This window comes from Alosa pseudoharengus, unplaced genomic scaffold, assembly GCF_046254945.1.
Source record: "Alosa pseudoharengus isolate Yale_2024_CS ecotype anadromous, Long Island Sound unplaced genomic scaffold, YU_APseudo_1.1 YU_APseudo_1.1_scf_7, whole genome shotgun sequence".
NCBI lineage: Eukaryota > Metazoa > Chordata > Actinopteri > Clupeiformes > Clupeidae > Alosa > Alosa pseudoharengus.
In genome coordinates, this window is record NW_027468859.1 from 17,763,881 (window position 1) to 17,784,011 (window position 20,131).

At 42.4% G+C, this 20,131-nt stretch overlaps 3 protein-coding genes across 3 annotated transcripts; all 3 read right to left on the minus strand.

Annotated features, from left to right (window-relative positions):
* Window positions 1–1,445: 1,445 nt before the first annotated feature.
* Window positions 1,446–3,832, minus strand: LOC143109236 (tubulin alpha-4A chain-like). Its single transcript, XM_076271891.1, has 4 exons — window positions 3,814–3,832; window positions 3,291–3,611; window positions 3,046–3,194; window positions 1,446–2,423 (listed from the first exon to the last, which is right to left on the minus strand). Exons 1-4 carry the CDS (start codon window positions 3,830–3,832, stop codon window positions 1,446–1,448), a joined length of 1,467 nt encoding a protein of 488 aa, XP_076128006.1.
* Window positions 3,833–8,613: 4,781 nt separating this feature from the next.
* Window positions 8,614–13,860, minus strand: LOC143109237 (tubulin alpha-4A chain-like). Its single transcript, XM_076271893.1, has 4 exons — window positions 13,849–13,860; window positions 10,202–10,421; window positions 9,957–10,105; window positions 8,614–9,591 (listed from the first exon to the last, which is right to left on the minus strand). The coding sequence occupies exons 1-4, from the start codon at window positions 13,858–13,860 to the stop codon at window positions 8,614–8,616; spliced, it is 1,359 nt and encodes a 452-aa protein (XP_076128008.1).
* A 4,104-nt stretch (window positions 13,861–17,964) lies between these two features.
* On the minus strand, window positions 17,965–19,688 carry LOC143109109 (tubulin alpha-1B chain-like). The gene is made up of 2 exons (XM_076271726.1): window positions 19,544–19,688; window positions 17,965–18,942 (listed from the first exon to the last, which is right to left on the minus strand). Exons 1-2 carry the CDS (start codon window positions 19,544–19,546, stop codon window positions 17,965–17,967), a joined length of 981 nt encoding a protein of 326 aa, XP_076127841.1. The 5' UTR covers window positions 19,547–19,688.
* Window positions 19,689–20,131: the final 443 nt, after the last annotated feature.

The following is a 20,131-nucleotide window of genomic DNA, read 5'->3' on the forward strand; positions in this document are numbered from 1 at the left end:
GTAATGCAGTAAATTACTCACAAAATTAATCTGTAGTCCTCAGTGGATTTTTTTCTGTATTACTTCAGGGGGATAAAGATTCAGACAACCCATATATATTTGCAATACAAACATTTATTAGTTAAACTGATGTCACAGGTAGGAGGCGCTAGAGCCACACCCTTTTATTCTTTAAACCACCACTGGGGAGCGTGCTGTACCCTTCAATGAAGCCAGAGACTAAACATTAGTACAAAAATATATTTATTTGTTTCAGACTAAAAATGTAATAGAGTCCATGTCCACATGGCAGTCCAGGTCAGTCCCAAGATGGCAGCACACAAGTCTAGAGCTCCTGACCCCACCTCAGTCCTCCCTGGGGATTAATTGGACGAAGCTGGAGAATGGAAGGGTGCCCCGTGTGGAATCCTGGCCCATGGTCTGCATCTCAGTCCGCTGTGGTAGGCTAGAAAACAGGCAGGGGCAAAAGTGTTTGAGCGTCGATTATGCTATGCTCAGCAATCCTCCCGCTGCTTAGGCCCATTTGAGATAACAGAAGTTTCTTATAATCACAATCACAGCATACGTGAAAAGCACAACATCTAATGCCCACTACCCCCACTAAATGGCTACTGAAGGTAGCGAAACTTGGATCAAGCACCAGTGTGGAAAGTAAACTTCATTCACAGCAACCAATATAATCACTTCAAGAAAAAGGCTACCAATCAGCTGTTACTCGTTAAGGCGGAACATGCAGGGAAGTCGCTACACAGTATTGGAGGAACACATTAAACAGTTTAGTCCAATTTAGTCCAGAGGTGTGGCGCGAGTGGGCTGCCACGAGAGCGGGGAGGAGAAGCAATGGAAGGGAGGGCAAACACAATGGACGCCACAGGGACGACTCAATCAATTAAAAGTGTTCTCTTCTCAGGTAATACAGTCAACATTCAGGAAAACCCTGAGGTACAGAAGGGCTACTTAACTCGGCGAGGGGTGAACGATTTCACCCCTCTATCATCTCTTAGAGCCGTGGTCACAAGGGGATTATCCCAGGCTTCGTAGCGTTCGTGGCTCGTAGTAGTCGTGGCTCGTAGTGGTCGTAGCTCGTAGAGCCCAGGCAGCAACCCTTCACACTAGCCTCCAAAAGATCCGTTTCCACGGTCCGCGGCTTAGCCGCTGTGGGCGACACGTCTTGTCCCCTTCCAGACCTGTCGTGCACTGAAAGCCTATGGTTTAAAAACCCAAGCCCAAAACCCATGCACCAATCACCACCACCACATTTGCCTGCTACACACCTGTACGGCATTAAAAACAATCACCCAGCTAGGGAGCGGCCATCTTTGTGTTCCCCCAAAAGTGTCCCCCACGGAAGCTCAGTGCCAACCCATACTTAATTCCTCCCGCACTGTTCCTTTCCCACTTAGTCACCCTGTGACACTGACACACAACTACATATCTTAGAAACTCTAGTACTCTTCTTCCTCTTCTTCACCATCCTCTGCTGAGTCTGCCCCAACTTCCTCATAGTCCTTCTCCAGTGCAGCCATGTCTTCTCTGGCCTCACTGAACTCCCCCTCTTCCATGCCCTCACCCACATACCAGTGCACAAAGGCCCTCTTGGCGTACATCAGGTCAAACTTATGGTCCAGGCGAGCCCAGGCCTCAGCGATGGCAGTCGTGTTACTCAGCATACAAACGGCCCTCTGCACCTTGGCCAAGTCACCGCCTGGTACCACCGTTGGCGGCTGGTAGTTGATGCCTACCTTGAAGCCAGTGGGGCACCAGTCAACAAACTGGATGGATCGGCGGGCCTTGATGGCAGCAATGGCACCGTTGACGTCTTTGGGTACCACGTCCCCACGGTACAGTACGCAGCAGGCCATGTACTTACCACGCCTTGGGTCACACTTCACCATCTGATTAGCTGGCTCAAAACAAGCATTTGTGATCTCAGGCACAGAGAGCTGCTCATGGTATGCCTTTTCCGAAGAGATTATTGGAGAGTAGGTGACCAGGGGGAAGTGAATGCGGGGGTAGGGAACAAGGTTAGTTTGGAACTCCGTGAGATCCACATTCAGAGCCCCATCAAAGCGTAGAGATGCAGTGATAGACGAGACGATCTGGGCGACAAGGCGATTCAGATTGGTGTAAGAGGGACGCTCAATGTCAAGGTTGCGCTTGCAAATATCAAAAATGGCCTCGTTGTCCACCATGAAGGAACAGTCAGAGTGCTCTAGAGTGGTGTGGGTCGTGAGGATGGAGTTGTAGGGCTCCACTACAGCAGTGGACACCTGGGGAGCAGGGTACACCGAGAACTCCAGCTTGGACTTCTTGCCGTAGTCCACAGACAGACGCTCCATCAGCAGGGAGGTGAAGCCAGAGCCAGTGCCTCCTCCAAAGCTGTGGAAGATGAGGAATCCCTGGAGACCCGAGCACTGGTCGGTCTGAGAAACAAATTCAGTAGTCACATTCTGCACCATAAATTAGAAATTCTGAACTCCTAGAGATAATGCAAACAAAGACCAAGTGGATTTTCTGCAACAAACTAGAAAAACATCAAACACACCCTGTTATGATTCTCAAACAATCCTACCCCTTACAGACATAATGTAGAGCAGGGGTCACCAACCTTTTTTCCTCCGAGCGCTACTTTGACAAAATGAACATGGCCGAAAGCCTTTTATGTCAATAGTAGCATTCCATGTATTTACATAGCTGACCTCCACCCAAAACTGCTGAATAAGATATGCTTTTTAAAGGTTAATTTCAACTCCTCTACCTTCTCTTTGTAGACTGAATTTTAACATGTTTCTCAAGTGACTGGGTTCTACATCTTCCTCAAACCTTTTGGAGAGCTACTTAAAGGGGGGGGGGGGGGGGGGGGGGCTGGTAGCTCACAAGCTACCTGTTGGAGACCTGTGATGTAGAGGCCTCAAATGAGGAATCACACTAAATGGGGGATCACCAAAAACATGTGCACACCAATACTAAAGATACTGAATGCAAGGAAATATGTTGACCAATCTTTGAAAAGTTGAGCAAGCAACTGTTAATCTGGTCACCTACCATTTTACGAATCCTGTCCAGGACCGGATCCACAATTTCCTTTCCAATGGTGTAGTGACCACGAGCGTAGTTGTTGGCTGCATCCTCTTTACCACTAATCAACTGCTCCGGATGGTACAGCTGACGGTAGGACCCATTACGGATCTCATCTGTCAGGAAATATCAAGTCAGACCTTCACAAACCCACATTTTTATTTACATTTGCTCAAAAGCCAAACAACTATTTCAAATAGGACACTACTCACCTATAACTGATGGCTCCAAGTCAACAAATATGGACCTAGGAACATACTTCCCAGGACCAGTCTCACTGAAAAAGGTGCCAAAGGAGGAGTCCAGTAGAGTTTTGCTATCATCAGCAGCTGTTCCGTCTGGGCAGATACCATGTTCCAAGCAGTACAATTCCCAACACGAGTTTCCAATCTGCACACCAGCTTGGCCAACATGGACAGAAATGCACTCCCTCTGTAAAATGATCAAGAAAATATATGAAAACCCACCATCATGACAAATACCTGGCCCATCACCCAAGTCAAACAGTAAGCCTAACTTATAAGTAAGAGGCACTCACCATTCTTCAAATAATAATCTAAAAAGTCTGTCCAAAACGCAGGCTCCTCCAAATGCACCTTCACCAAATAATCAATAAATACTTGCATTAGGCTTCTTTTAATAATAATTTCAAAAAAGCTCCACGAAGAACCTAAAGAAACTGTTAAATGTTAAAAAAGAACATTAGTTAAAACTGTAATGTCTCTGACAACTTACCTGTTACGTAAACAAACATGAAAGACCACCTCTGGGTCTGTGTGATATATAGTGATGGTTGGGTATAAGGCCTGGCTTCCAATTAGCACCTCTTGTCCAATGTCTGATTGGCTAATTGATTTACTTTTTTAAGACTCACTCACCTAGTTAGTAGGCCTAATAGGACACCGTGCACAGGATACAGGTCTTTAAGCTAAAATTGACGGTTTGTTCTAACTTAAGGGCCGTTCACACCAAGAATGATAACTATAACGTTAACTATAAAAAAAAATATTGTTCTTGTTAATATGAATGATGACGTTCACATATAAACTATGAACGATAACGACATGAAGAACAATATTGTTGGGGATCACTTTCAGATCGATTTTGAAAACGATAAAAAGCTAACAGCCAATCAGAACCCATCACATTTTAGCCATCACAAGGAGATAATTTGCTTATCGTTGGTCAGTCAGTGTGGACGTTTTTATCGTTATGGGTTATAGTTATTGTTTCTGGTGTGAACGGCCCTTTAAATTCTTCACACAATACAACAGACCACCTTTTCACCTTTGCTTCAGTTTACAATGCCATAAATAGTCTTTTGTGTTGAAAGCATTGCCATTTATATAATTATATAAAGACATGAGACAGTGGTTCACACAAGAATAAACTTATCAGCATTATCAGACCATTGCTGGAGCACATGCACATAACCAAATGTGCACACACACATGCCACACACACAAACAGCATCAGCAACACCACCTATTGCTATGAAACAGTTGAATAAATTCTTACCTTAAATGCTGTTATTTTATCGGCTTGGATGTTACAATTTCAGCTATACTGTATTTGAAAGCGATAAAAAAACTTGCAAAATACTAGAGAATCCATCTTTTCCATCTTTCCAATCCATCTTTATCAAATAAATCATCATCTTCTATAGCTGCAGTATGAGAAGCGTGTGTGGTTCAGATGCTGTGTTCAGCAGCTACAGCAAGCACAGGGGGGAAATGCATGTTGGGTTCAGTTTATGTGTTCAGCAGCTACAGCCAATAAACACAAGGGCACACTATTACGGAAATTTCGTTTGGTCCCGGGGGAGACTACATCTGCCTGTACACGCATCTGCCTGTAGATGATGGTGTTGAGCAAAGGGTACAGATGATGTTGAAATGTATTTACTTCATTTTAACAAAGCTCACAAACAGGCACTCATGCACACACGCATGTACACACATAGATACATGCATGCACACACACTAGGGCTGTCACTTTAAAATCGAATATCGATATTGAAATCGATTTGGCTAGGTAAAATGAGTTTCAAAAATGAAAAATCGATTTTAACATGTGTAATAGGCTAATTTTTGTTTGATCATTTCAAACATAAAACTAAAATAACTAATAAATCCAAAAATTAAAGATTTCTGAATGAAGGCTAAGCATTGCCATTAGTTTATGCACTTGCAATAGCCTAAATCGGAAAAACACATGCACCAAGCTGATAATGATTTGCAAAATGGAGGGCAATAGCTTTTTTATGGCTGTATGAAGTTGACCAAATATTTGCGTGAAAGTATGCAGGCTGCTTTCTAGCTGACCAAATGCCCGAACCTGAAATTGGAAAAGGAAAAATATGAATAACGCTATCCTTAGTGTTCCTAGGTGGTAGAAAGGTGTTAAATGTTTCCACCAATTTTATTCCTGCAGGCGCCCTTATGCTATGACGAAATCGTAAATGCCATGTTGTAGCAATTATTTGTTTAGTTTTTGCGTTTGTTTAAACAAAATGTTATGGCAGCAAAGTCTCTAATTGTTTTTGAAAATGAACAAAACACCAAAAAAACATCTTCTGATCAATCGCTCCTGTGTCATACATCTGTCGCCCTCTTCAGACGTGCTCCTTGTCACTGGATTGGCCTATATTTAGCCTTGAAACATAAACATTTGGTTTTCATTTTCCATTTGTACATTTAATAAAGGCCCCATAGAAAGTATGACCATTTTGCTCAAATACTTGTTTCTCCAAGCTCCCTGCTCCCCATGCTAATAGAACCTGACCCAAGTTATCCTGTTCCATGTGTAGGCCGCAAACACTGGAAGCCATGCGGACGCTATGTTCTTGCTTCAAGGTAGACACAGATGTGTTTTGACTGTTGATTGGCTAGGTGTGTAGGCCTTGAGCTCTGCCAGGTCCTGCTTTGAGGCCACCATATGCACCATATGTTGTCTCGCAGTGACAACACTGACAGAGTTGAAGCATATCGGTTAAATTCATACTTGGGGGCCAGTTTAGCAAGTTGTAATCTTACCAACAGCAGTGAATGTATCAAACTGTTGATGCTATGACGCACTAAGCTCTTAATAGGACACAGTGTTATAGGCGACAACACTTTAGCTAAGGGAATAATCTTGCAGCCTTGCTGCAGATCATAAGGGGGAGTCTGATTAAGAGTAGTCTGATAACATAGACATCTAGCTCTTGCAGTGTATCAAGTTATGATTAAAGATAGCTTTTTCTTTCATGGAGGATGAGAGGTTGTTGATGTTGACTTCACTACACTGAACTAGTATTGAACTAATAGGTTCATATGTTTATTAACAACACAACCACTGCAGTTTTTATATTGGTATTATTATTTTCTTCTCTTCATTGACATGGAAAATGTTTTACAACTGTTTTACAGTAATGCAATAAAATAAAACACAACTTTGCATTTGTTTCAGGCGTTCAGAATATGTTCAGAATAAAGGTCTTACCAAGTTCTTTAAAACATGCCTTTAGGCCTGCTTTAAACAATGTGGAAAAAGGTTAAGATAATTTAGCTTTGCTGTATGATAAACAATTCTTGATATGAGGCACACAAAGAAAAAAAAAAGAGTATCCATGAAGATCATGATCATTTGAATTTATATTTCATTGCTAATTACTAATTTGGTGACTGACCATAGCAGTATTGCAATTGAAATCTTTTTAATAATGTTAGTTGAAACTTAGGAAGCACTACCGGGGCCTTACATATACATATTATGTATATCTCTGTGTTATATTTCAGGTGCAATCAGTGGTCAAAAAGGGGGAGCCTTACAGACTCTACTTTTTTCTTTTTTCTTTTGTCTATTGCTTTTTTCCCCTTGAACTGTTTGGTTATTGTTTTTATCACTAGTACTCTGTGGTATGTAAACTTTTTTGCACAGCCTGTGAGAAATCAAGACAATCAGGGCCACTTTTATACATGTAACCATGTTGATTCATTTATTTTATTGGGTTCTATTTGAGAATTGTTGAGACATTTCTTATGTGTTTTGGTTTTATATTCAGCTTTGCCCAACTATTATACACATGGTAAAAAGACACAATTACTGCATTACTCTCAGTTCATTAGTAGGCTCATTCTGATTCAATCAGATGTGTGCTATTGTGTGGTGTCAAAGGCTTCAAGTCTTTTAAAGGGGGACTTGAGAGTATTGGATTCAGAAATTATTTTTATATACGTGTGATTTAGGTCTTTTTTCGGAATAGTTTAGCGGGATGGACCAAATATATTCTTTTTGGTTTACTAGCTCCTGTTCTGATTGTCATGATAGTTTGTTTTTGATTTACTGTGGTTGTTATTGTACACCAATCATGTGTAGTTATTTTTCTTGACTGACTGACTGACTGAAATCAGTTAAATCATGTACCTGCTTATTTGGATCTGACTAACTTGAATGAAACAATTGTATAATCTTTTATATTTTATATAGTGGCAATATTTGATGAAATGTTCCAGCCATAAAGTCTGAAAAAGGGGGACTGAGAGAAAGTGGAATAGAACTTTATGTCCAATATGTGGTTTAATGTTCTGCATTTCTCATTAGTGGGTCACTTTAATACTAAAAGTATGATTCTATGTAATGACTATGATATCTGTACTGTCCCTGTGTATATCTGTGTGTGACTGTATTTAGAGATAAGCGGGAATATTATGACTTTAGTGTTTCACTGTTCTGCATGGCTGCGTCAGTAGCCATCTGCTCCGGATTGCCAGGTTGCCACTAATCAGAGTGTTTCCTTGTAGTCCACGTGAGATGGGATGACCAACACCATCTCCCATCAGCCTGGAAGGATACTTAAACCTTAACTATTTCCTTGTCTAGTTAGAGTAGCTGATGGATCTTTAGGTGAAGTCATGCGGTCTCTCCCTTGATGCACATCATTGTAAATAAACTCTGTTCCTGATTTTTCATACTAATGGTCTGACTGGGTCTCTATTAAAACTATGGTATCAAAATTACCATCAGTAGGTATGTGCCTAGACTCAGTTTTATACACCGAAATAACACCCAAATTATGAAAATGATCAAAATGTGTTTTGTGTGTTCAGATGTCTTGCATTAAAGGAGGAACACTGAGAGTTCGCACAGATCTCCATTTGGAGGTCACCGACTACTGTTGGTATGAAAAAGGAAAAAAAAAAAATCAGTTTTACCTAGCTTGAGTTGCTACACTCAGCAGCTAACCCAGCCAGGCAGCTACAGCACTACACTCTGGGGGGGATATAAATGGGAGCTCAGAGACATGCCCACAGAGTGTAGTGCTGTAGCTGCCTGGCTGTGTAAATGTCATTTGAAATTCTTGTGCTTGATATTGCAATATACCATAGGGGTGTCAGGTAATGCAGTAAATTACACTCACAATATCATATGCAGTCCTCAGTTGATTTTTTTCTGTATTACTTCAGGGGGATAAAGATTCAGACAACCCATATATATTTGCAATACCAACATTTATTAGTTAAACTGACATACAAATAAATAACCTTAGAAACTCTAGTACTCTTCTTCCTCTTCTTCACAATCCTCTGCTGAGTCTGCCCCAACTTCCTCATAGTCCTTCTCCAGTGCAGCCATGTCTTCTCTGGCCTCACTGAACTCCCCCTCTTCCATGCCCTCACCCACATACCAGTGCACAAAGGCCCTTTTGGCGTACATCAGGTCAAACTTATGGTCCAGGCGAGCCCAGGCCTCAGCGATGGCAGTCGTGTTGCTCAGCATACACACTGCCCTCTGCACCTTGGCCAAGTCACCTCCTGGCACCACCGTTGGCGGCTGGTAGTTGATGCCCACCTTGAAGCCAGTGGGGCACCAGTCAACAAACTGGATGGATCGGCGGGCCTTGATGGCAGCAATGGCACCGTTGACGTCTTTGGGTACCACGTCCCCACGGTACAGCACGCAGCAGGCCATGTACTTTCCACGCCTTGGGTCACACTTCACCATCTGATTTGCTGGCTCAAAACAAGCATTTGTGATCTCAGGCACAGAGAGTTGCTCATGGTATGCCTTTTCCGCAGAGATTATTGGCGCGTAGGTGACCAGGGGGAAGTGAATACGGGGGTAGGGAACAAGGTTAGTTTGGAACTCAGTAAGATCCACATTCAGAGCCCCATCAAAGCGTAGAGATGCAGTGATAGACGAGACGATCTGGGCGACAAGGCGATTCAGATTGGTGTAGGAGGGACGCTCAATGTCAAGGTTGCGCTTGCAAATATCAAAAATGGCTTCGTTGTCCACCATGAAGGCACAGTCAGAGTGCTCTAGAGTGGTGTGAGTCGTGAGGATGGAGTTGTAGGGCTCCACTACAGCAGTGGACACCTGGGGAGCAGGGTACACCGAGAACTCCAGCTTGGACTTCTTCCCGTAGTCCACAGACAGACGCTCCATCAGCAGGGAGGTGAAGCCAGAGCCAGTGCCTCCTCCATAGCTGTGGAAGATTAGGAATCCCTGGAGACCCGAGCACTGGTCGGTCTGAGACAAAAACAAATTCAGTAGTCACATTCTGCACCATAAATTGGTATTTCAAGAGAATACAAACAAAGGGCAAATGTAGCAGCAGGTTTTCTGCAACAAACTTGAAAGCAATCAAACACACCATGTTATGATTCTCAAACAATCCTATCCCTTACAGACATAATGTAGAGGCCTCAACTGAGGGATCAAACATGTCACTAAATGGGGGCACAGAATCACCAAAAACACATGGGCACGCCAATACTGAAGATACTAAATGCAACAAATAGATAGATACTTTATTCATGCCGAGGGAAATTTTGGAAATACATTTCACCAATCTTTGAAAAGCTAAGCAGGCAACTGTTAATCTAGTCTCCTACCATTTTACGAATCCTGTCCAGGACTGGATCCACAATTTCCTTTCCAATCGTGTAGTGACCACGAGCGTAGTTGTTGGCTGCATCCTCTTTACCACTAATCAACTGCTCCGGATGGTACAGCTGACGGTAGGACCCATTACGGATCTCATCTGTCAGGAAATATCAAGTCAGACCTTCACAAACCCACATTTTTATTTACATTTGCTCAAAAGCCAAACAACTATTTCAAATAGGACACTACTCACCTATAACTGATGGCTCCAAGTCAACAAATATGGACCTAGGAACATACTTCCCATGACCAGTCTCACTGAAAAAGGTGCCAAAGGAGGAGTCCAGTAGAGTTGTGCCATTTCCAACAGCTGTTCCATCTGGGCAGATACCATGTTCCAAGCAGTACAATTCCCAACACGAGTTTCCAATCTGCACACCAGCTTGGCCAACATGGATAGAAATGCATTCCCTCTAAAATGATCAAGAAAATATTTAAAAAACCCATTGTGACAAATACCTGGCCCATCACCCAAGTCAAACAGTAAGCCTAACTTATGAGTAAGAGGCACTCACCATTCTTCAAATAATAATCTAAAAAGTATGTCCAAACTGCAAGCTTCTCCAAATACACCTTGACCAAATAATACATTGCATTAGGCTTCTTTTAACAAGAAGTTCCACGAAGGACCTAAAGAAACTGAAATATTAAGGACACTAGTTAAAGCCTTAACTTACCTGTTAAATGAACAAGCACAAAAAAGACCCCCTCTGGGTCAGTGTGATATATAGTGATGGTTGGGAATAAGGCGTGGCTTCCAATTAGCACCTCTTGTCCAATGTCTGATTGGCTAATTGATTTACCTTTTCAAGACTCACTCACCCAGTTAGTAATATAAGGCCACCATGCACACAGGATTTGTCCGTTTGTTCTGACTTAAACTGTTGACACAATACAACACAGACCACTTTTTCACTATTTTGTTTGTTTCACTTCAGTTTACAATGCCAAAAATAGTCTTTTGTGTTAAAAGCATTGTCATTTATATAATTATATAAAGACACGAGACAGTGGTTCACTTTGATTTTGTTATTTGTAGGGAATGCAGAGAACAAGAATAGGATTATCAGTATTATCAGACCATTGCTGGAGCAACTACATGCTCATAACCAAATGTGCACACACACACGCCACACACACACAAACAGCATCAGCAACACCATACTTATTGCTATGATACAGTTGAATAAATTCTCACCTTAAATGCTGTTATTTTATCGGCTTGGATGTTACAATTTCAGCTATACTGTATTTGAAAGTGATAAAAAAAACATACTACATACATACATACATACATACTTACATACTACATGTGGGCAGCTGTGGCCTGCTGGTTAGCGCTTTGGACTTGTAACCGGAGGGTTGCCGGTTCGAACCCCGACCAGTAGGAATGGCTGAAGTGCCCTTGAGCAAGGCACCTAACCCCTCACTGCTTCCCAAGCGCTGCTGTAGCAGGCAGCTCACTGCGTTGGGATTAGTTGTGATTAGTTGGGATTAGTGTGTGCTTTACCTCACTGTGTGTGTGCTGTGTGTGTTTCACTAATTCACGAATTGGGATAAATGCAGAGACCAAATTTCCCTCACGGGATCAAAAGAGTATATATACTTATACTAAAAATACTAGAGAAAATACTACTAAATACTTAGTATTTACTAAAAAATACTAGAGAATCCATTTTTATCAAATAAATCATTATCTATAGCTGCAGTATAGATAGTAATGGTTCAGATTCTGTGTTCAGCAGCTAGAGCAAGCACAGGGGAAACATGTTGGGTTCAGTTTATGTGTTCAGCCGCTACAGCCAATAAAGGTGAAAAGAGTATTGAGTTCAGACAAAGTCCTTTTAGGCAAGTCCATCCACTCGGCGGCCATATAGCAACGCTTTTTGGGCACTCATCGGGCATCCTATTCAGCAGAAATGCGCGTGCGCAAGGCTTCACGACACCAATCTTGCTCCAGCAGCGAGTTCACAACACATGATTGGGAAGATGTCTTCACAACACAACATATTGGCTCAGTGTATTCACATGTCGACGTTTTGTCGAGGAAGGGGTGTGATATGTGTAGACAACGGCCATATTGGCATTACAAACTAACCCCATGCATTTCTATGGAGGATTTTTTGAGTGCTGTGTCTCCTCATTAGAAAGTCTCTGGTTCAGATGCTGTCTTCAGCCATCTCCACATCATCGTTGAGGTCTTCATCTCCACTCTGCTGTCCCTCTCTGCACTGATATCCAGAGGTCTTCACATCCACTCTCCTCGATTCCTCACATTGAACCAGATCTCAGCACAGCAAAGATTTTCAAAAATTATTAACACATCTTTGTTAATGTGGTTTTGGCTAATCCCTTAATTATGCACACAGGTTTTGAAATCAATTATATCACATTTTTAAAGTCAGACAAGTCAGTGTTTGCATAACGCTTTGGTTGTATAGATTTTAAGATCTTGTTTTTAACCTTTATAATGAACAGCAATTTAGAAGCATAAAAATTACATATGATTTACATAAAGGAGGAAACCCAAGTGATTTGAATTAACTATAGCCAATCTCCAAGCTCCCATGTTTAGCAAAGATGTTAGATTCCTTTGTAAATGAACAGCATCGTTCCTTTTTGTAATCATATTCTTTTTTATATATATATGTATATTTTTATTGGCCTTTTATCCCTTTAATCAGATAGGATAGGATAGTGGAGAATGACAGGGAGTGAGTGGGAGAGAGAATCAGGGTAGGATCCGGAAAGGACCACAGGGCGGGAATCGAACCCGGGTCGTCGGTGTACATTGCAGGTGCCCCAGCCAGTTGCGCCACGGCCGGGGCCTTGTCATCATATTCTATATTAAGTCCTTATCAATCTCGGTTCAGAGCTGGCCACAGCACGATTACAGCAGCAACTGCTGTAGTAAATGATATAGCTACTGTTGTTGACAGTAAGAAACAACATTGTGCAGCTTTGTTTATTGATTTGTCTAAGGTTTTTGTCACTGTTCATCACAGGTTACTTCTTGAAAAACTGACCTCTTTTAGTCTAGATGAAGTTTCCTTTAAATGGTTTCAAGACTACCTCTCTAATAGAACACAATGGCTAGATGTGACAGGATCAACCTCAGAGCCATTGAGACTAAATAATGGTATTCCACAGGGCTCAATTTTGGGGCCACTGTTGTTTACGTTGTACATCAATGATATCTGTCCTTCAATAGAAAATTGTAAAGTGCATTTCTATGCAGATGACATTCCTTTATGCCTATGCACCATCTGTAGAGCAAGTAGTATCTTCTTCAATATGCATTTGATTGTGCGCAGAAATCCTTAAAAGAACTTAAACTGGTTCTGAATGAAGCAAAAACTAAATGTATGATCTTTACTAGATCGAAAAAGTGTGACACAAACTGAATAAGTTTCTCAATCCAAATATCTGGGCATTTGGTTAGATAACAAACAATCATTTAGAACACATGTGCTTGGTCACAAAAAAGGTAAAAATTAAATTAGGTGCACTTCACAGGATTAGGTCTTGCTTCTCTTTAGAAAACAGAATGACCATTGTTCAAGCAACTATGTCAAGCAGATTTTTATTTTTAAAGGCCAGTTAGTTAATGGATCCAGGATACTATGCATCATAAAGTTGCCTTGGCCTTTGGAATTGAAATAGCCACACATCACCACATACCCTTCACCATAGATAGAGATTGGCATGGTGTTATTTCAGTTAGCCTATTAGCTGGTTTGATTGGCATTGAGCTTATTGAGCTCAATCAAATCACGCACGCAGCAAGCTGAACCAAACTTCAATAAATGCATCTTCTGCTCAATCGCTCATGTGTCATACGTCTGACGCCATCTTCAGACACGTTCCTGGTTGAAACGTGAAACAGACACAGAAAATTATGGCAGGTCCCATTGAGCTGAGCTCCTGCAAGTCAGAAAGCGTTAGATTATATTGGGGAAATATGCCAGTGGCATCTGGCATAGAAGCAAAGAGGGGCAGTGAAGGCGTTTGTGTCTGAATGTACAGAAGCACAGATACAGTCCATGTGATTAAGATATGTGCCTGGAATCTTAATACACTTAAATAAAACACCCAAATTAAGAAAAAATATCAAAATGTGTTGTGTGTTCAGATGCCTTCAGCTCCAGCGAGTGCTCACATAGAACGTTGTTGCGGGAAAAAAAAAAAAAAAAATCAGTTTTACCTAGCTTGAGTTGCTACAGTCAGCAGCTAACGCAGCCAGGCAGCTAAAGTGTTACTCTCTAGGGGCCAGGGGCGTAGCCAGGATTATTTTATAGGGGGGGCCAGCTAGGTCCAGACTTTTTATTGGGGTGGCACTTGGGAATCAAAACTACAATATGAAAACTACTCAAAAAGTTTTGAAGATTAGGATACCCTGTTTTAATAATGGCAATAAATTGTGTAAAGTCAACACTGACACAGGTCCATTCACAGACAACCTGAACAGTTTGTTGTCCACTCCAACACATTTTCCATAAATAGGCCAATGCTATAAAAAGTACATTATGATAATGCACCTTACTTAATCAGTCATATTGAAATGATGTTAACTCAAAGAACAACTAGATGTACCGCAGAGCGGTACAAAATATGACCGCCGCCCAGTCCAGCACATTTTTTCCACAAAAAGAAATCACGCTGAAAGGCCTATATGATTCTAACTAAATTGCATTATCCACACTCAATTCTCACTGGTATCTGCTAGACAACAAGTACCAAAACATGATTAGTTCATAGATTTCACATGTAAAATTCATTTTATACAACCCCACCTCCATCTTGCCTGTTTATAATTCTGAGAAATTCTTGATTGTTTGTGTTATGTTTATGTTATGTGTGTGTGTGTGTGTGTGAGTGTGTGTGTGTGTGTGTGTGTGCGTGCGTGCTTGTGTTTGTGCCTGCGTATGTGCCTGTGCATGCAAGCGTACATATGTCTACTGTGTGAGTATGTGTCATACGTATGATTACTGTGAATGTATGTGTGTGTGTGTGTGTGTATCTGTGCACATGTGTGCACATGAAATGGGTTAACATGACCCCTGGAGGCAAACATACAGAAAAAAATGGTCATCCTAGGCCCTACAGTTCTCAAGATATTCACAGAGAACTGTGTCTGCCCTACCCTCCTTTCGGGGGGTCCAGTCCAGCGGGGGGGCTACAGATCAAAACGAAAAATGACGGTTCCATGCTATCCATGTGGGGGTACATGGCCACCAAGTTTTGTGTACCCCGGTCTTTCAGTGTCCCGGGAATCCTTGTTGGTGTACGTCACTAAATGTACACATAAATTATTTTATTGTAAGGCCCCCCATGCACGAAAGTACACAAAACTTGGCATGCATTCGGAGGGTGTCATAATGATCCTACACTTTTAATTTCGTGCAGTTTTGACCTTGTCAGCCAGAGATATTGTGATGAAAACACCTCATTTTTTGCTTTTTCATTTTTAACTAGGTGGCGCTATACATAAAATAAGTGGTAATGGAATGGGTTGACATGCCCCCTTAAGACCAACATACATAAAAAAGGTGGACCTCCTAGGCCCTACGGTTATCGAGATATTCACAGAAAACTGTCTCCGGCCACCTACAGGCCAGTTGGTGTATAGTAACATAAATTAATTTATTGTGTGGCCCCCCATGAACGGAATTCCACGAAACTTGGCGTGCATACAGAGGGTGTCATAATGATCCTACACTTCCAATTTTGTACAGTTTTGACTTTGTTAGGTCACAGATACCTTCAATTACAACACCTCATTTTTACTTTTTTGTGTTTAACTAGGTGGCGCTATACATGAAATGAGTGGTTATGGAATGGGTTGACATGGCCCCTTGAGATCAACATACAAAAAAAAATGGTCCTTCTAAACCCTACGGTTTTCGAGATATTCACAGAAAACTGTGTCTGCTCTACCCTCCTTTCGGGGGTCCAGTCCAGCGGGGGGGGCTACAGATCAAAACGAAAAACGATGGTTCCATGCTATCCATGTGGGGTTACATGCCCACCAAGTTTCGTGTACCCCGGTCTTTCAGTGTCCCGGGAATCATTGACAGAAATTTGGGCATGCGAAAAAGAAAAAAAAAAAAAAAAATCTGACTAAACCTATATGACCGCCGCTTCGCTGCGCGGCGGTCATAATAATAAATACTACAAATATGGTATGCAGATATTTAATCTTATACTGATGGCAAAACTATATTTCTTTCTGTTATCCACTCCAAGTACTTGGCTGTAAGTAACATGGCTCTGAATTAAGACATTAACCCTTAGAACCCTAGACTGTTTTAAGGGCTTTTTCACTACCTTTAGTTAGAAGCATTTATCCTGGTCATTGTAAGTGCCATACACAAACAAGAACAATGAGCCATGAACAAAGTGAAGGGAAAAAGGTGTTTCTTTGTCGAATAAATTGGGATGCAATGTGAGTCTTGAATTGGATGCCATGTAGGAATTTGCTAGGATCTCAAAACCGGATTATGAACATGCTATGCCATAGAGAAACACATTATAGCGTTGGATTATGAACATGCTTTGCCACCACAACAACACACAAAAACGTGGGGTAAGTAAGTCGAGCTATATGAAGTTATTATTTTGATGTCACTTCGTCTGTTTTATAACCCAGAAGGATGTACTTGGTATCAAATGATAGCTCTGTGTCTCCTCTTTCATCTGACATGCGTGGCATATCTATCCGATCACGGGTTCGTGAGTAGGGCCTAATTCAAACGAGAGTAATGGCTGTGCAGCGTTGGTTTTTGTACATGATGTTATTTTGCAGTCACGTTGTCTGTTTTTATAGCCCAGAAGGATTGATATACTTGGTACCAATGGATAGCCCTGTGCCTCCTCTTTCTTCTGATATGCCATATCTATGCGATCACGGGTTCGCGAGTAGCCTAATTCAAATGAGAGTGTGGGTGCGCAGGTGAACTAAATATGATGCAATTTGATTTAATTTCATGATTTTTTGTATTTTCATACTTGATGGCACATACAAGTGTTTAGTCTCGTTGGAAAGCCCCACTTCTACTCTGTCACGCAGTTAAGGTTTCATCTCGTTGCAATTACCGGAGCAATGTAACAAAGAACTCAGACAACGCAGCAGCCTGCCTCTGCCTGACCAGCTATGGCAAGAACCACACGCAGTCAGCAAATTATGTTTTTATAAAGTAGCCTAGGCTAGACACTGTTAGCCTACTTTTATTGGAGCCATCCGGAGATATGTGCCTAATATGCTTGCATTTCACCCGAATATTATCAAAATATTTTTGTAACAGCGTTACTGTACCACGGGCATCCGCTTATTTTTGATCAGCCTCACACGTCAATGTCAGAGCCTACCTAACAAGAACAGCCCAAAGCAGATCACTTTGCTATGATTCGTGTCACATTTTAACATTTTATTAACATTGATGTTCCAAGTCATCATCAACTCACCTGTTGTCACTGAGGTTAAGTAAGTAGTAGTCTACTGTCAAGTGTTTAACAGATGACTTGAATTGTCCCCTGCTGCTGCTGCACTAGGCCTACTCACGATTTGATTAGAACCGTAGGCTACACTTCCTTTCAAAGTACCGTTGAAAACGGCAGCAATCTTTTTTTTTAACTTTTCACTGAACGGAGCTGGGGGGGCCAGCAGGGTGGCCAAGCTTTGACCAGTGGTGGCCGTGGCCCCCCCTGGCCACCACGTAGCTCCGCCCCTGCTAGGGGCATGTAAATGGAAGCTCAGAAATTCTTTGTGCTTGATTTTGCAATATACCATAGGGGTGTCAGGTAATGCAGTAAATTACTCACAAAATTAATCTGTAGTCCTCAGTGGATTTTTTTCTGTATTACTTCAGGGGGATAAAGATTCAGACAACCCATATATATTTGCAATACCAACATTTATTAGTTAAACTGACATACAAATAAATAACCTTAGAAACTCTAGTACTCTTCTTCCTCTTCTTCACCATCCTCTGCTGAGTCTGCCCCAACTTCCTCATAGTCCTTCTCCAGTGCAGCCATGTCTTCTCTGGCCTCACTGAACTCCCCCTCTTCCATGCCCTCACCCACATACCAGTGCACAAAGGCCCTTTTGGCGTACATCAGGTCAAACTTATGGTCCAGGCGAGCCCAGGCCTCAGCGATGGCAGTCGTGTTGCTCAGCATACACACTGCCCTCTGCACCTTGGCCAAGTCACCTCCTGGCACCACCGTTGGCGGCTGGTAGTTGATGCCCACCTTGAAGCCAGTGGGGCACCAGTCAACAAACTGGATGGATCGGCGGGCCTTGATGGCAGCAATGGCACCGTTGACGTCTTTGGGTACCACGTCCCCACGGTACAGCACGCAGCAGGCCATGTACTTACCACGCCTTGGGTCACACTTCACCATCTGATTTGCTGGCTCAAAACAAGCATTTGTGATCTCAGGCACAGAGAGTTGCTCATGGTATGCCTTTTCCGCAGAGATTATTGGCGCGTAGGTGACCAGGGGGAAGTGAATACGGGGGTAGGGAACAAGGTTAGTTTGGAACTCAGTAAGATCCACATTCAGAGCCCCATCAAAGCGTAGAGATGCAGTGATAGACGAGACGATCTGGGCGACAAGACGATTCAGATTGGTGTAGGAGGGACGCTCAATGTCAAGGTTGCGCTTGCAAATATCAAAAATGGCCTCGTTGTCCACCATGAAGGCACAGTCAGAGTGCTCTAGAGTGGTGTGGGTCGTGAGGATGGAGTTGTAGGGCTCCACTACAGCAGTGGACACCTGGGGAGCAGGGTAGACGGAGAACTCCAGCTTGGACTTCTTGCCGTAGTCCACAGACAGACGCTCCATCAGCAGGGAGGTGAAGCCAGAGCCAGTGCCTCCTCCAAAGCTGTGGAAGATGAGGAATCCCTGGAGACCCGAGCACTGGTCGGTCTGAGACACAAATTCAGTAGTCACATTCTGCACCATAAATTAGAAACTCTGAACTCCTAGAGATAATGCAAACAAAGACCAAGTGGATTTTCTGCAACAAACTAGAAAAACATCAAACACACCCTGTTATGATTCTCAAACAATCCTACCCCTTACAGACATAATGTAGAGCAGGGGTCACCAACCTTTTTTCCTCCGAGCGCTACTTTGACAAAATGAACATGGCCGAAAGCCTTTTATGTCAATAGTAGCATTCCATGTATTTACATAGCTGACCTCCACCCAAAACTGCTGAATAAGATATGCTTTTTAAAGGTTAATTTCAACTCCTCTACCTTCTCTCTTTGTAGACTGAATTTTAACATGTTTCTCAAGTGACTGGGTTCTACATCTTCCTCAAACCTTTTGGAGAGCTACTTAAAGGGGGGGGGGGGGGGGCTGGTAGCTCACAAGCTACCTGTTGGAGACCTGTGATGTAGAGGCCTCAAATGGGGGATCACCAAAAACATGTGCACACCAATACTAAAGATACTGAATGCAAGGAAATATGTTGACCAATCTTTGAAAAGTTGAGCAAGCAACTGTTAATCTGGTCACCTACCATTTTACGAATCCTGTCCAGGACCGGATCCACAATTTCCTTTCCAATGGTGTAGTGACCACGAGCGTAGTTGTTGGCTGCATCCTCTTTACCACTAATCAACTGCTCCGGATGGTACAGCTGACGGTAGGACCCATTACGGATCTCATCTGTCAGGAAATATCAAGTCAGACCTTCACAAACCCACATTTTTATTTACATTTGCTCAAAAGCCAAACAACTATTTCAAATAGGACACTACTCACCTATAACTGATGGCTCCAAGTCAACAAATATGGACCTAGGAACATACTTCCCAGGACCAGTCTCACTGAAAAAGGTGCCAAAGGAGGAGTCCAGTAGAGTTTTGCGATCATCAGCAGCTGTTCCGTCTGGGCAGATACCATGTTCCAAGCAGTACAATTCCCAACACGAGTTTCCAATCTGCACACCAGCTTGGCCAACATGGACAGAAATGCACTCCCTCTGTAAAATGATCAAGAAAATATATGAAAACCCACCATCATGACAAATACCTGGCCCATCACCCAAGTCAAACAGTAAGCCTAACTTATAAGTAAGAGGCACTCACCATTCTTCAAATAATAA